At 40.7% G+C, this 16,103-nt stretch overlaps 1 protein-coding gene across 1 annotated transcript in view; it reads right to left on the bottom strand.

The window, feature by feature from the left end:
• LOC126184971 (protein phosphatase 1 regulatory subunit 37) overlaps positions 1-16,103 on the bottom strand; it is a 209,031-nt gene that overhangs the window by 170,490 nt on the left and 22,438 nt on the right. Inside the window, exon 2 of the mRNA XM_049927668.1 lies at positions 9,857-9,954. Within this exon, the coding sequence (XP_049783625.1) occupies positions 9,857-9,954 (98 nt within the window). The remainder of the gene's footprint in view (positions 1-9,856; positions 9,955-16,103) is intronic.

Below are 16,103 nucleotides of genomic sequence, written 5' to 3'. Positions count from 1 at the left end.
CTGTTCTGCCCCAGCTACGCAACCACTATCCACGGCACAGGCTTGCCCTCGTACCTTCCAAGTTGGGCGGGAAGGGGTGCGGTATTGGCCACTATCTAGTCAGCTGCATTTTCAAATACGCGCACCACCAGTTAGGATGCCACATTTTCTTTGCCACCACTGTGGCACGAGGGCACTACGACGCATGATTACAATGCTGCTGATGAGGTGTGAGCATCCCCTCTCCAGAGCTCCTGTGGCAGGTCTACTTAAGTTCGAACATTCATGGGTTGAGCCCATTTTGTGCGCCTGCCAGTTGAATAACATTTACAAATTTTCATAGCAGCCAGGGATTAGCATCTTCTCAATAACATTGTATTGAAGAGTGAAAGATTCATAAATCTTTTGTATCTGTGTATATTTCTACATTCAAATCTACTGTTAGCAACTGACACTGCATTTACAGCAACAAAGCGGTCACCCCCCTCCACTAGACCTCGGGTGGCTGTGGTGGACCAGCGGCATATGCGTGGTGGTGGGGATAGCGGTCGACATTGACGGGCACACTCCCAACGGATTGCCGCTATTGCAGGGTTCCATGCTGCGCTGAGTTGGTATCCCTCATCTCTGTTGACCAGATTGTCGTGAATCCTTATTTCTATGGATTCTTTGATAACACTTTCCCAGAAGCCAGATGCTCGACACAGTACCTTCGTGTTTTCGAAGTTTAAGGTGTGTTTTTCATTTATGCTGTGTTCTGCTATGGCTGATTTTTCTGTGTGACCTAGTCACACACATCTGCTATGTTCTTCGCAGCATTTAGATATACAGCGCTGTGTTTGCCCAATGTATTGTTTTTCGCATTCGCATGGTATGCTGTATACTCCTGGCGTGTTAAGGTTCAGCATATCTTTGGCAGAACCTAGGAGCTCCCTCGTCTTCGGTGGTGGTGTTTGCCCAGAAGTCGTGCAATTTTGGCCATCATCCTCCTCCTCCTCCTCCTCCTCCTCCTCCTCCTCCTGAGGTTCTCACTGCTTGCTTCTTCTTTTAAAGTGCCCTGTTGATCTGCATTTCACTATAGGCATTTTGGTGGAAGACTTCCCTCAGGTGTTGCAGCTCGGATGGTAGGCTGTCTTTGTCGCAGATTGCGCGCGGGGCCCTATGTACCAGGGTGGTCAATACTGTTTGTCTTTGTGCTGGATGGTGGCAGCCTGTTGCATGAAGGTATAAGTCTGTGTGTGTCTTCTTTCTATGTACTGCATGGCCTAGTGAACCATCTGCATTCCTCTTAATTAAAATATCAAGGAAGGGGAGGCATCCTTTTTCCTCCATTTCCATTGTAAATTTGATGGATGCTGTTGAGGTGTTCCAGAAACGCACCTAGCACCTGTTTGCCATGTCCCCACACGACAAAAGTGAATTCTCTGTTCATGAACAGCATCTGTTCCTCGCTCCTGCATCCATTTAGGAACAACACAGCGAACAAAGGAAGTCATAAAAACTATGATGCCAACAGAAAACTTATGTATGAAGGTCACTTAAGTCAATTAATGACAACTTTCTAAAATATTTTTGTTTCTGGAACTAATACTGCTCCATAAGAAGATAACTTGCTAAACATTGGTCCTGTGCTAGACAGCTTAAACCTTTATAAAATTGTTAATTTGTCTCATACAGTCACACAGGTGTAACTTGCCATTACATCAGATGTTTTACAGTACAAGTTAATTTCCTGCTCTGAACTCAGCGTTGCAAAGTCAAAAGTCAAACACACTGTACTCTCTCTCTTTTCAAGTGTTGTGAGATTGTATTGAATTTGTAATTGTGTAAGATCTAATAACTGACTTTTCAAAGAGTATAATCTTCCACAATTCTTGTCTTTCCATTTAATATTCAGCTGCTTTTTCATCCTTATTTGCATATAAAGAGAGGAAAATTTCACTAAGAGCTTACAGACATGGCGAAGTCCTTTGTGAAGGAGCAGTACAGCAAAGATTTGTACATGTGTACGTGCTTGCATGTGCGTGTTAAGTTATAGATTATGTTAAAGGCATCAACCAGTGTAGCAAAACAAAGTACTCTTTCCTCAACCTGAAGGTTGGTTTAAGCACTGGAAATAAACTCAGTGTAAAATCTGGCTCAATTGCTCAACTGCCAGAAAACTGCAGTCTGTACTCTCTAGAGGTTAAGAATGGCAGTCTTTATGGACACACAAACATATAGCTACAATACTACATTGCTGGCCATTAAAACTGCAACACCACATGCAAATAATTATTGTTTCAGTGCAATTGCATAAAGTCAGTTGGAGTAATACCAGCTATATTCTGTATACAAGGAAAGATTACACACATTATGTTTCTCATTTAGAAATCTGATCTGAGTGTTGGTTGTTTGTGTGATGATGTTATGCCTAGGGCTGGTAAATTTCATGTTCCATGGATCGTCTGCATGAGTTATCATAATGGTGAGAAACAAGTCACTGTACATTCAAATTATACATTCATACTTAAGGGGGTTAGGACATAAAAAAAAAAACGATTTTTCAAAAATATGCTTATTTTGTAGTGCACGTCTTCCTGAATAATTTTATGTATAAAACATATATATTTGAGGAGTTATAAGGTACGTAATTTGGTCTTAAGTGTATGAAGGTGCAGTGCCACACCCTTCTGCACAGCATTCTTCTGTCATACCTAAATGTATTTCGCTCTGTAGAATTCGAATGTAATGTTTGTGCCAATAGTCATACGTGAAACAAATACTTTCTCTGCTACTATCGACATGCATTGTTTTGATTGCTGGTTTTGTTTGTTCTATGTTTTGAAAGGCGTGCAGTGTGGTGCTGTGATCTTCAACACAATTTTTATTTTGCTGTGTTGTTTTGTGTTCGTTTGTGGCATATTATTGCACAGGATGCCTAGAATTCGTTGCTTCAACCGTAAACAATGTCACAGCGGCAACAGGTACACAGTAAAGGGTGTTACAACAAATGTTACACCAGTGGCACAAGACTGCAACCTGTCAGAGCCAGTAAACAATCCACCACCGAGTGCTTCTAGAAGGAAACTTGTTTTTGGTGCTAATGAAAATGGAGGCTGTGAATCCGAAGGTTCATGTAATATTATCGTTGATGTTAACATACTGTCACAATTAATATTGGACAATGTTATGTGCAAGCATTGCTTTGGTGTTCAGTGTGTTTCTTTGGTGGAAGATAAGAGTGCCAGGAAAGGCTTTGCTACGAACTTATCTGTGATATGCAGCAAATGCAACGTTGGTGTGTCTTGCATGACATCTAAAATCACAAACAAAGGTTATGATGTGAATTTGAGGGTAGCATATGGCATGCGCTGTATTGGTAGGGGACTCTGTGCAAAACACTGTGCAGTGATGAATCTTCCTCCTCCTCCAGCAAAGTTTGAGAGGTATTATGGCTTACTGATTGAGGCTGTAAAAGAAGTAGCAGAATCTTCAATGAAAAGTGCTGCAGAAGAATCTATTGTCGAAAATGATGGTGACAGGGATATAGTGGCTGCTTTTGATGGTACCTGGCAAAAAAGAGGGCACACTTCATTGAATGGTATTGTAATAGCAACATCTGTTGACACTGGTAAGGTACTAGATGTTGAAGTGCTGACTAAATTTTGTCATAGTTGTGTGAAAGGGATTGCAGATCATGTATGTAACATGAACTATAAAGGCTCCAGTGGAGGTATGGAAGTGCAGGGAGTTCTAAGCTTGTTTACCAGATCTGTTGCCTCTCGTGGCCTGTGTTATGTGAAGTACCTTGGTGATGGTGACAGTAAAGCTTTCCTTGAGGTTCAAAAGTGTGCACCATATGGAGCTGACACTATTGTGCAGAAGTTAGAATGTGTGGGACATGTACAGAAAAGACTTGGCACTAGACTTGATTTGTCAGGAAAAAAAAAATTATCTGATGGGAAGGGAATAAAAGGAAGAGGGCGACTGACGGATGCATGAATTGACAAACTACAGATATATTATGGTTTGGCAATAAGAAGGAACACAGGGGACTTGAAAAATATGAAACAAGCAGTTTGGGCCTTATACTTCCACAAAATGTCCACAGACAATAACCCTATCCACAACTTATACCCAAAAGGAAGTGAATCATGGTGTGGCTACCAAAGGTCAATTGCTGGTGGTGAAGAATATCATCATAGGAATTCTCTACCAACTGCTGTAATGGAAGCCATCAAACCTATATTCAGGGACCTTGCAAATGAAAACTTACTGAAGAAATGCCTTCATGGTGGTACCCAAAACCCAAATGAAAGTTTTAACCAATGTGTATGGGAAAGATTGCCAAAAACCGTTTTTGTGGGAAGAAATGCACTTGCTATTGGTGTTTATGATGCAGTTTCATGTTTTAATGATGGTGTGCAAAGCAGGAAATATGTATTAGAGAAAATGGGAATTAAGCCCGGAGTGAACTGTATCAAAGCTTTGTATGCGATAGACAGAGAGCGTGTAGTGAAAGCAGATTAATCATTTTTGGAGGTCATAAAATCAAGGAGAGTGCATCATAGAAATGTGAAGAGGAAGGAAGCTGATACTGAAAACGAAAAAGAACCTGCTTATGGTGCTGGACAGTTCTTAAACTATGCCAAATACAAGCAGAAACTTTAATCGCCACTTTCCGCAAAACACAATTTTCTGTACTTAGGTACATGTAACATCCAAAATAAATATCCTATTACTATCAAACTCTAGAATTTTCCAAATCTATTAAAAATTGTGGTAGAAATTGGGATAATTAACTATAAAATTTGAGTTTTTTCTAAACATGAAGTTTAAAATGTAATAACTCAGTCATTTTTTCATAAATTAAATAAACTCTAGAGTTTCGTACTCTTTAAGTATGATTTGTATGCTGTGGAAAATTCAATGAAGAATCTCTCTTACTTATGAAGAAAAGTGTACCTAAAGCAATTAATGCAGCCAATGGTAATGGAAAAAATGGTCGAATTTCACATATAAAACAAATTGCTTTTTTTTTTTCCGAATAACCCATTTGGAGGGTACGATGAATCAACTTTGGCTACTCTTCATTGTATTAGATTTCTTCAGTTTCCAAATTTCCTTCATCCTTTTAGAGTAGTGTTCCCTTTCTTCTTGAGTCCACTTTCGTCTAGTTATTTTCTTTCTCTCCTGAAATTCTGCCTTTTGAACTGCCTTCCTGAAATGTGTTCTGTTTTCTATTGTGTCTATTGTAGCTCCAGCATTTTCAATGTCCTTTTCTGTCTCTATGAACCATCCTGGCTTGGATTTGTAGCTATTGAGTAATGTGAATATCCGCTTGGTTAGTCTGTTGTTATCCATTCTGAATATATGTCCAAATACTGTAGTCTCCTCTTCCTCATTACATCAGTTAGTTTCTCCGTTTTCAGATATAGCTCTCTGTTTGGTCTTAACCTGTATTCAGCATTATCTTTTCTTTTAGCTCCCAGTATTTTCCTTAAAATTCTTCTTTTGACCTTCTCTAGTTTCTCAAGATCTCCATTTCTTGTTAGTCATAGAGAGCTTCAGGTCTGGCCACTGTTTGGTAGTGTCTTAATTTCGTGTTCCAGAACAAGGATTTTTTATTATAAATGTTTTTGGTCATATGAAACACTCTTTCCATTTTATGCACTCTAGTTTCTATAGCTATCTTTTCTTTGGCATTGTATGTAATCCACTCTCCTAGGTATTTAAAGGAATCTGTTTTGTGTATTGTGTTGTTGTCAACTGCAATATTTTGAGGAGCATCACAGATGTTTGTCATACACTTTGTTTTTTCATAGGATATTTGTAGTCCTACTTTGGCTGCTTGTTTTTGTAGTTCTCTTATTTGTTCTTGGGCATTGTCTAGTGAATCTGTAATCAATGCCATGTCATCTGCGAAGGCTAAACAGTGGACAGTGATCTTGTTTGGATTTCTCCCTAGTTGAATCCCTTTAGTATTGATGGCCTTCCTCCATTCTCGAACTACCTTCTCCAAGACACAATTAAAAAGCAGAGGTGACAGACCATCTCCCTGTCGAACAACTGACTTTATTTCAAACGATTTTGAGAGCTCTCCCCTAAATTTTACTTTCGATTTTGTATTTGTCAAAGTACCTTTAATTATTGCAGTTGTTTTAGCATCGAGTCCCAATTCTTTTAAGATATCAAGCAGTGTATTTCTGTCAATTGAATCATAGGCTTTTTTAAAATCCACAAAAGTAATTACATATTTTAAGTTCCTGATTTTCCTCATTTCTATTATGTTCTTTCAATTTAGTATTTGTTCTGCACATGACCTTCCCTTCCTAAATCCAGCCTGATACTCTCCTAGCTGTTTGTCAAGTATCTCTTCTGCTCTTTTTAAAAGCGCCTTAGACAAGATCTTATAGGTCACTGGTAAGAGGGAGATTCCCCTATAATTGCTAGGATCTGTTCTCTTCCCTTTTTTTTACCTGCTTTTGTTATGTTTTTCAACGTCCACTGCTGTCAGTGTGAATCCTGATACTTCTTGGTCATGCTGACAATTTTTTATGAATTTATTTGTAAAAGTATAGACAGTGGAAATTAAAATGTCCTGTGGTGCCTCTCCTGCTATAAGTCGGCCCGTTTGACGTCCTACCCCCCCTTAAATTTGTTTTTATGTTGACCATATATTAAACGGATGTGAATTAGTAATTCCTATGCACAACTTTTTATATATTGGCCCTACACAAACAGAAATTATTCTACTGAATGAAAAAAATTGTCAAGGAGAAAATTTTTCAGTTTGTTTTCAAATTTAACTTTGTCATCTGTTAAGACATTTTAACTCAGTGGGCAAGTGAATAAACATTTTGTTGTGCCACAGTAATGAACGTCACTTTTTTCTTCCAGTGTTTGCTATTATGTACATAATTGTTTATTTTGAACTATATTGGGTTATTGACAACAAATTTCATGAGCGAATAAATATACTGTGAGCCAATAAAAGCTTAAAACCTTAAACAGATGTAACAAAGAGAAAAATCTATGAGCATTCGTCTGAATTAAACAGCAGCACGATCACGACCTATCAAGAGTGCGATTTATCTATACAAGATTTGCCGCTCGTGTTGGTCAGAATCCAACAACTGTCATGCGAATATGAAAGGAGGGCCATACTAAATGCCATGCAGGAACCAAACAGCCCCACATGACCGCATATTGTTTGCTCAGCTGCACAGGATTGTAAAGCCATTTCACATGCCTTGAAAGAAGGAAGGAAGATTGGGTTTAATGTCCTGCCAACATCGAGGTCATTAGAGGTGGAGTGCAAGCTTGGATTGTGCCCAGGAGGGGGAAGTAAATAGGTCCTGCCCTTTCAAAGGAACCACCCCAGCATTTGCCTGGAGCAATTTAGGGAAATCACAGGAAACCTAAATCTGGATGTCCGGATGCGGGTTTGAACTGTCGCCCTCCTGAATGGCATACCTCGACTCAGGAAATGGGTTTCTTTGGGGTAAAGCAGTGTGACATCTGGAGCACCACAGCAACCACTGTTGCAGTTTCCCTTGACACGGCAGCAGTGTGAAGTGCGCTCAGAGTGATGCACCCAACACCAACAAAAAAACGACAACAATACTGGACGCATTAAGTGGCACCACACTATGTCTTCAAATGAGTCCCAATTCTGTTACAGTATCACAATGGACTTATCTGTGTGTGGAGGCTCCAAGAAGAATCAACACTGCCAGACTGCATTCATCATCTTTATATGGGCCCAGCACCTGGTGTGATGGTATGGGGTGTCATTTGGTATGTAACGCGATCATCTATGATTCGTACAGCCAATAATTTGGATAGCAGGCATTGTGTTTCTGATGCTTAAGGTCGGTGACTGTGCTCTATCTTTGAAGTCTTTGTGATGATATCTTTCAATATGATATTGCAAGACTGCATGTTGTCCTTGCTGTCCTGACCTACTTCAATGCAGAAGGTGTTCTGTTCAACTGTTACCCTGGATAGAACATTTTCCAGATCTCTTGACACACTGAATACATTTGATCATAGGTCACCGAGACGGTTGCACACCACCACTAACCATCCACTATGAAAAAAACTGGCACTGGGTTGAAGCAGGATGGATTGGCATACCCATTTTGGTCTTCTAAATTCAGTAACAATTACTGCTACTAAAGGTGGTAGCTCTGTCTACTAAATTTCACATGCTGTATACCCCCAAAGTGCCAACAAATTTAATCACATATTCTTCCTACTATATTAGATATTCACAATAAGAAAAAAAATCACTATTTGCTACCCTTCCCGGAACTGCAATTTTAATGGGTAGCAGTGTACATATTGAAAAGAAATGCCCCAAATTCAGCACACTAACATATTTTTATACCAAATAGAAGTCATATATCAAAAGGGATTTCCTAATTATATTTCATAAAGCTATAACAGTCAGCGATATATTTATTAATTGAGATAGTGAAAAACATTCAGATGATTAACAACTATTGTACACGAATCACATGCATTTATTCATAAAATACAGATGCTGGTCACTTGCAATAACTAATGTTCACAAATTCATTTACAGAACAGAGATGGTGTCATGGAGAAACAATTTTATGACATTTTATTTCTACAATAGATTATATTTCAGAGTTCAAGTCAGCCTACTTGGCATTTAGCACAGATTACTTTTTCCTATAACTATACTTGTTGTGAACATCACTGTTATTCTTAAACTAGACTGCTGAGGATACTTTCCATTCCATACAAAATGTACAGAAAAGCTGTTCTTAATATTTTCAACTGCTTGAAGAGATACTGATTAGAGGTATGTGAGTGGATAATTCTAATTACTATCTTCAGTGCAAGGGATACTTTTGAAGTGCAGTTTCTCTAAGGAAATCTCATCCCAAGCCAGGTAATGAATGCAGCTTACTACTCGAGCATTCTCCCACTGACAGTTACTAAAAAAAAGGATATATTTTCATGAAATTACGGATTTGATCCTATGAATCTAATTTTTTTCAGCCTACTAAAGTCACCATTTTACAACCTCTTTCACAAACATTACAGTAATGTTATTGCAGATTAGTCATAAATCATAATAAGTTATCACTTACCAATGTCCTAACCACCATTTTTGCAATTCACAGCAGTGCCACAGTCTTATGTTATTAAAAAAGGTTACTAACTCTACTTCTAAAAAGCCATTGCATTCCTTCAAATCATTTAAGTATCAGAGAAATCCCAAATAAGAACAATGAAAAACCAAAATGTCTTACCTAATCCACATTAAGTGAAGTACTGTTGTACAACCAGAATTCAGAATTACAGTTAAGAGGATGCAAAATTGGATGGCAGCTATATTAATATTGTAAATAGTCTTCACGGGTTTGCCACCGGCTCACGTTGTGCAAATGCCACAATATTTCCTCGGAGCAACTGTCCAACATCTTCAGGTGGTTCAACCTTGCTTGTGGCTAGGTACGACAGACGGTATCCGCACACCGACGCCCCATTTTTAGAACATGCACGCGAAGAATGCACAGCCGCGGAAATCCCGCATGCACAGTGATTTGCCCTATTCAAACTCCCTCTGTGGCAAACCCGTGAAGACTATTTACAACACATCCATTGGGAAAGCTTGAAGAGTCATATATTAATATTAATTATTAAAATGTGCCACACCACACAAAAATGGGAAATCTAGTAACATATGAAAGTTGGTTCTCCAGAGCTGATCACATATTTTCTGAATCAACTACCCATACTTACAATTTCAAAATGATTTTGCTGAAGAACCGAAAGAAAATAATTCACCTTTAAACCACTAAGTGAAGTAGTGTGTTATACTTATGCATGCATGATGTAGATATACTCGTTGACATACCTCCAAAACCTTTAGAACGGCAGGTAATGGCTGAACACCATGCTTACAACAAGATAGCTTGTATGCGTCGACAACATCCTTACGAGTTATATTCTCAGCTGCAAGTAAACACAGAACATTAATTTACAAATAAACAAGTTTCTCTATCACTCAGAGGAGGACTGTTAATGACAAACTGGTAGCAAAATATAAAGTAAAAGATTTGTGCTTCGAGTATGACTCTCTTTAAAAAGATTCCCATTCATTCACAAGTTGTAATGATGATAATGACATGAAACTTGTTAACTTATCTAGAAAAATAGCAAGTTGTATTGACTGTAAACACACAGTATATGGTTTTCATTATTCATGTATACAACAAAGACCAAGTAATATTATACACTTTAGATTTATCTACAAGCTCCAAGCCACAACATGTTATAACATACATAAATGGAAGAACAAAAAGGTATTTTTAAATGTTTATAAGTAAAGAACATGGGTGAGGTGAGGGGGGCTGATTGACATCTTATATCAATCTAAAATTAAAAGTATAACACAGTGTTAAAATCATGTTTCAAATAACCCAGATTTCAGGACCACTTAATTGGAGATTTTACACTTCAGTTACAATCCCCACTGAACCAAGGATGGCCACCAATGATGGCCATTTTCTGTCTTCCACTGTTTTTTATAATAATGCCAACAATATCCAAGATTATGCTGCTATATTGCCAAACCCTACAAAAGAAATCTCCTTGTGTTCATAAAAACAAAATCAAGCCATGTGATACGATTAATATCTTACAACAGTAGGTTAATACAAATAACACAGCCAACCACCTTAATATATTGTATGTGACAAAACTGTGTTCCTGACAGGTTGAAGCTTTGAGGCAGCCCACGAGGTACAAGAGGTATGTTTGGATAGCACACCTAGTAGCACAAAGCCTGCAAAAGACATGGAGCCAGGCTTGAGTTGTGGTTGCATGCACTGTTGTGTGTGTTATCACATATAATCAACACCTCATATACACCATATCAGTGGTTGTCAAACATTTTTGCCCAAGAGCCAATAGTAACATTGTGGGGCACACCCTTGGGCTGTAATGTACTGATATTGTTATTAAATGGTAACCTACATTAATTAGTATGTTATGAGCCCCCAATAGGCTAGCAAAAGTACAGGTGCAGCAAGTTAACCACCAGCTCCCAAATATTGATTGTTAAATGTCGGTACCATTTGGAAGACTTCTTGTAGACTGTTCTTTTTTTTCAGGCTGCTGCCTCTCTCAACAACCTCAAAGTTGCGAAACTGTAATTGACTGACAAAGTGTTGTCATGCTGTGTGTGTGAAAGGATGATTAATCAACTAATGACAGTAAAGAGTACCTACATCTAAATGAAATGTGCAATATGAGGCACAATCACAAATTTTTATTCACTGTTTCGGTCATTTTTGTTCTATGCATTGCATTGCATGAGAACGATGTTACTTTTCTACTTCTACAAATATGTACCAAATTTCAAGATGGCAGTCTCTATTGTGTGCATGCACGAATTCATGTAATTTACTGATCACACTGTAATAGCTGGTTGGTAGAAGTAATACACATCCACAAGTTGTCGGTACTGGAAGACAAACAATAAAACATCTCCCCGTTTCAGATCCTCTAACCTGGCAGTGACCGCACTACTTACCCCTCTGCTCCTGACATAAGCAGCCAACTTTACTTAGCTCAAAGCCGAATTCACCAACGTCTATTAAAATTAAGCACATCTTAAATGTTATTTCTGTAAATATTTTCATTTGTCACTGAGGTTTGTTGATTTGGTTGTTAGTTGCTACATACCTACTGTTATACAATGCAGCTGAGAACTGTGGGCCGCAAGAATACTTGGTTCTAGCTGCATGCGGCCCACGGGCTGCAGTTCCACAGCCCTTGCTCCATATTGTGAGACATCATTTCAAGCAATGACCACTCATGTACATAATCCTAACTCCTCAATATACATATTCTTATAGTACAGTAAAACCTGCTTCAACATTCATTTTTGACAGCTATTGGTTCCAACGATTTTGTTTTCCTTTAGTTTACCTTCAACTCAGTTGTTTCTTCAACTGAAATTCTCCAGTTGTCATGTTGTAATTTTAACCATATAACAGTCCGCCCCGGTAGCTGAGTGGTCAGCGTGACAGACTGTCAATCCTAAGGACCCGGGTTCGATTCCCGGCTGGGTCGGAGATTTTCTCCGCTCAGGGACTGGGTGTTGTGTTGTCCTAATCATCATTATTTCATCCCCATCAACGTGCAGGTCGCCGAAGTGGCGTCAAATCGAAAGACCTGCACCAAGCGAACGGTCTACCCATGGGAGGCCCTAGCCACACGACATTTCCAACCATATAACAGGTTTTGATTCAGTTATGAATCATTTTCAAGCATGTGAAGTGGTTATGCCAAAAACTACAGTCACATAATATAGTACACATAATTGGACGACAAGTGTAATCAGCTCAAGGCGCTATTGAAATGTGGTGTATTATGAAAACGTACATGGGAGATGAGTTGAGATCACTTCATCTCATCTGAGTCAGAAGGAAGTGATACACCACAGCCAGACAGCTAGTTTCACCAACAATAGCTTTTGTTTCTAGACTCCCACTGCTCCTGCTATTAACGCACAACCAGTTCAACAATAAGACAATGGTCTGTAAGAGCTTTAATACTTAATTCTTAATTTGGTAGTACTACGATGTGTGCACGGTGTGTGTAGATGCAGGAGCAGCTGGCTGCAGTTCACAAACAGCTGACGACACTTTTAGCGACTGTCAGCCTTCTTCCGACTGTTGCCTTTGAGTATAATGGTGGCAGAGAATCTGGCACATCATATGCAATACCTTAGGTGTTGCTTGTTTACAGCTCGGGCTCTGCAGCCAAGGCACCTTGCAGCATACCTGACGCGGACAATTAGCCCTCATTGCTGGGTGATGTACCCTTGCATAGGATACAGCAAGCATATGAGAACTTAAAAGAGGGTTCAGGTCAGTCTGCAATTTCTGAGTGGTTAGGAGTAAATGCAGAAAAACAAAATCCAGTGATGGCAGCCAAAAACTGTCACACAGCACCTGTGATAGATGCGGATTTTGGAACTCAATAAGGGTACATGAAGGGGATCAAGGTCTGAATAAGACATTTCATATAGTGGAGATGCTGAGCCTGCCCTGAGACAGCTGCTTAATGCATCTGCCAGTTTGTCTGCACCTCCCACAACAGATTACTTCCTGTAATCTAAATGTTACCACTTGCGACTGCTCTCTGATTTTGTCTCTGGTTTCCTGCCTTAAAGTGGCTAACCTGGCTTCCTATAGACTCACACTTAACAATGCGTAAGTGAGTTAGTCATTAATATATGATAATGAGTAGCAGGTTGTAAGGAGTTCGTGTCCCTCGAGGTAGAGTGTCAGTGTGGAGGCTGGACGTCTGGCCTTGCCCTCTCACCATTTGAGTGGACAGGTGACCACTCCGTCAGCAAGGTCTGAGCAGGCACATGGAAAGGGGGGGTTTGTGCGTTGGTAGTTATCGGGAGCTCCAATGTTAAGAGCTTTAAGAAAAAATGTCCGGTGCTTGAAAGAAGTACAATATGCACTCAGTACGTCTGCTGATGGTCCACACCTGAGATGTGGAGGAGGGCCTGTCTGCAGTTATCAAGGGTGGAAGGTGCAGTGGTCTGCAAGCTGTGGCTAATGTTGGCGCCAATAACGCTTGTTGCTTGGATTCTGAGGCCATCCTCAGTTCGTATATGATACTGGCGGAAGTGGTGAAGATTGCTTGCCTCGCTGATGGGATACAAGCAGAGTTCACAATTTACAGCATTGTACCCAGAGCTGATCAGTGTCCTTTGGTTTGGAGCAGAGTTTAGACTGTGTGACAGTAATGGCTGAAGATTTCTGAACCTGCATTATTAGGTGGAGAATTGTAGGAGATCCCTTGATATCTCAGGGGTGCACAACACACAGGAAGCAGCTACTCAGATAGCGGCATACTTGTGGAGTGCACATGGGGGTTTTTTAGGCTAGGCAGTAATTTGAGGTCCTATTGTTGAGGGTTGGCAGGAGAGCCAACACCGGGTACTAGAGGAAGCCGAAAGGCACGCGTTTTAGCTCACGCAGGCTGGCGTGAGGTCTGGAACAGGACAAGGAATTTAGACTTTACAAAAATGGACGTAGCTTGTGGAATACTTAATTTTAATCCATAAATGGTGAACGTCGCTCTTGACAGTACATGATTACAATATCAATAGTAACTGGTAATGGCGCCTTGCTAGGTCGTAGCAAATGACGTAGCTGAAGGCTATGCTAACTATTGTCTCGGCAAATGAGAGCGTATTTTGTCAGTGAACCATCACTAGCGAAGTCAGTCGTACAACTGGGGCGAGTGCTAGGAAGTCTCTCTAGACCTGCCGTGTGGCGGCGCTCGGTCTGCAATCCTGATAGTGGTGACACGCGGGTCCGACGTATACTAACGGACTGCGGCCGATTTAAAGGCTACCACCTAGCAAGTGTGGTGTCTGGCGGTGACACCATACCTATGATGAACGCTTATGTCAATACACACCAGGGATATCAGATCACGAACAAAGTAAAGACACTGTGACTCAAAATATTAACACAAAATATCTGATCAGGCAAATATTCGCAACTGAAGGCAGGCAGACCAGTCAGTCATGAGAGGTCACATCCATGCGAAAGATGGTTGTCTGGCATCAAGGAGGGTGCCCCGGCTGCTGGTCCTACACTCCCATGAATCTACTTGGTTCAAATTAATTATCGCATGTTTGTACCGGCTACCTGATTCCACCATGACAGTTGCAGAATCATTCGAAGAAAATCAATGTTCAGTAGCATGGAAACACCCAGATCCTGCACTATTTGTTGGAGTTTATTGGTTGGTTGGTTGGTTGACTGGGGGAATGTGGGGTAGTGGGGGTGGGGAGGGGTTCAAAAATGGTTCAAATGGCTCTGAGCACTATGTGACTCAACTTCTGAGGTCACCAGTCCCCTAGAACTTAGAACTACTTAAACCTAACTAACCTAAGGACATCACACACATCCATGCCCGAGGCAGGATTCGAACCAGCGACCGTAGCAGTCGCACGGTTCCAGACACTAGCACCTAGAACCACTCGGCCACCCCGGCCAGTGGTGGGGAGGGGGCAATGTCGAGGTCATTGGTCTCACGATCTAAGAAACAACACAAACAGCACAGTCCAGTTAATGCAAAAGAAAAACAGGCAAACAAAGAGACTAAAAGAACACCAGAGTGGCAGTAAGAGTACAAAACTGAAGGGGGAGGGCGATGGAAGGGGGAGGGAGGATGAGAGCATGGGGTACCCCAAAGAGAATATGGGGAATGGGACAAAGAGGGAAGATGGAAATTGCAGTGGAGAGAAGTGAAGTGGAGCCCAATCAATAAATCCATCCATGGGTGGACAGCATATAAGCAACATCCCGAAGCTGTGAGAAGAATAGAATAGGACAGGTAAGTAGGGAATGAGTTGGTAGCAGTGGCATAGGAAACCAGGAGCTGGGACTTCCAAACCAAAAGGGAATTGGGGGGGAGGACCCCCAGTATCAACCAGAAGACTACTGATAGAGCTAGTGCGAAATGCACCAGTGGCCACACGAATACCTCGATGGTGGACTGGATCCAAGAGGAGCAGTATGGAAGGGGCAACTGAGCCATAAACTTGACAACCACAGTCCAGGCAAAGCCCGATACAGGCGGAGAAGAGTCTAACAATGTGCGCCCAAGAAGTTTTGGCAAAGAAGTGAAGGACACTTAGTTTACAGAAACAGCCAATCTTCAGAAAGCAGATAAAGGGCAACCAAATACACTTGCTGTAAAAAAAAAAAAAAAAAGACCCAAGAAATGTAACTGGGGGACCATGGTCAGGTGTTGGGTGTCAAAGTAGAGCTCCGGATCAGAATGGACCATAGTATGGCAAAAGAAATTGGGGGGGGGGAGAGGTTGAAAACCACGTGAATGCGTCCAAAAGCACGCCAAATGGTACCCTGGAGTTGTCATTCTGCAGAGGCTACTGGGTGGGAACTAGCCTAGATACAGAATTCATCCATATACAGAGCAGGTAGGTTGGTTGGTTGGTTGGTTTAAAAGGGGGGGAAAGAGGTCATCGGTCACTTGTTCCCAGTAGAACAATTACCCAAGGGAAAGAAGAAAACAAAGACTATGTACGGCACAATAACAGG

This window comes from Schistocerca cancellata, chromosome 4 (assembly GCF_023864275.1).
Source record: "Schistocerca cancellata isolate TAMUIC-IGC-003103 chromosome 4, iqSchCanc2.1, whole genome shotgun sequence".
In the NCBI taxonomy this organism is placed as follows: Eukaryota; Metazoa; Arthropoda; class Insecta; order Orthoptera; family Acrididae; genus Schistocerca; species Schistocerca cancellata.
The sequence above is the reverse complement of the archived record's forward strand: the minus strand, read 5'-3'. Positions and strand labels throughout refer to the sequence as shown.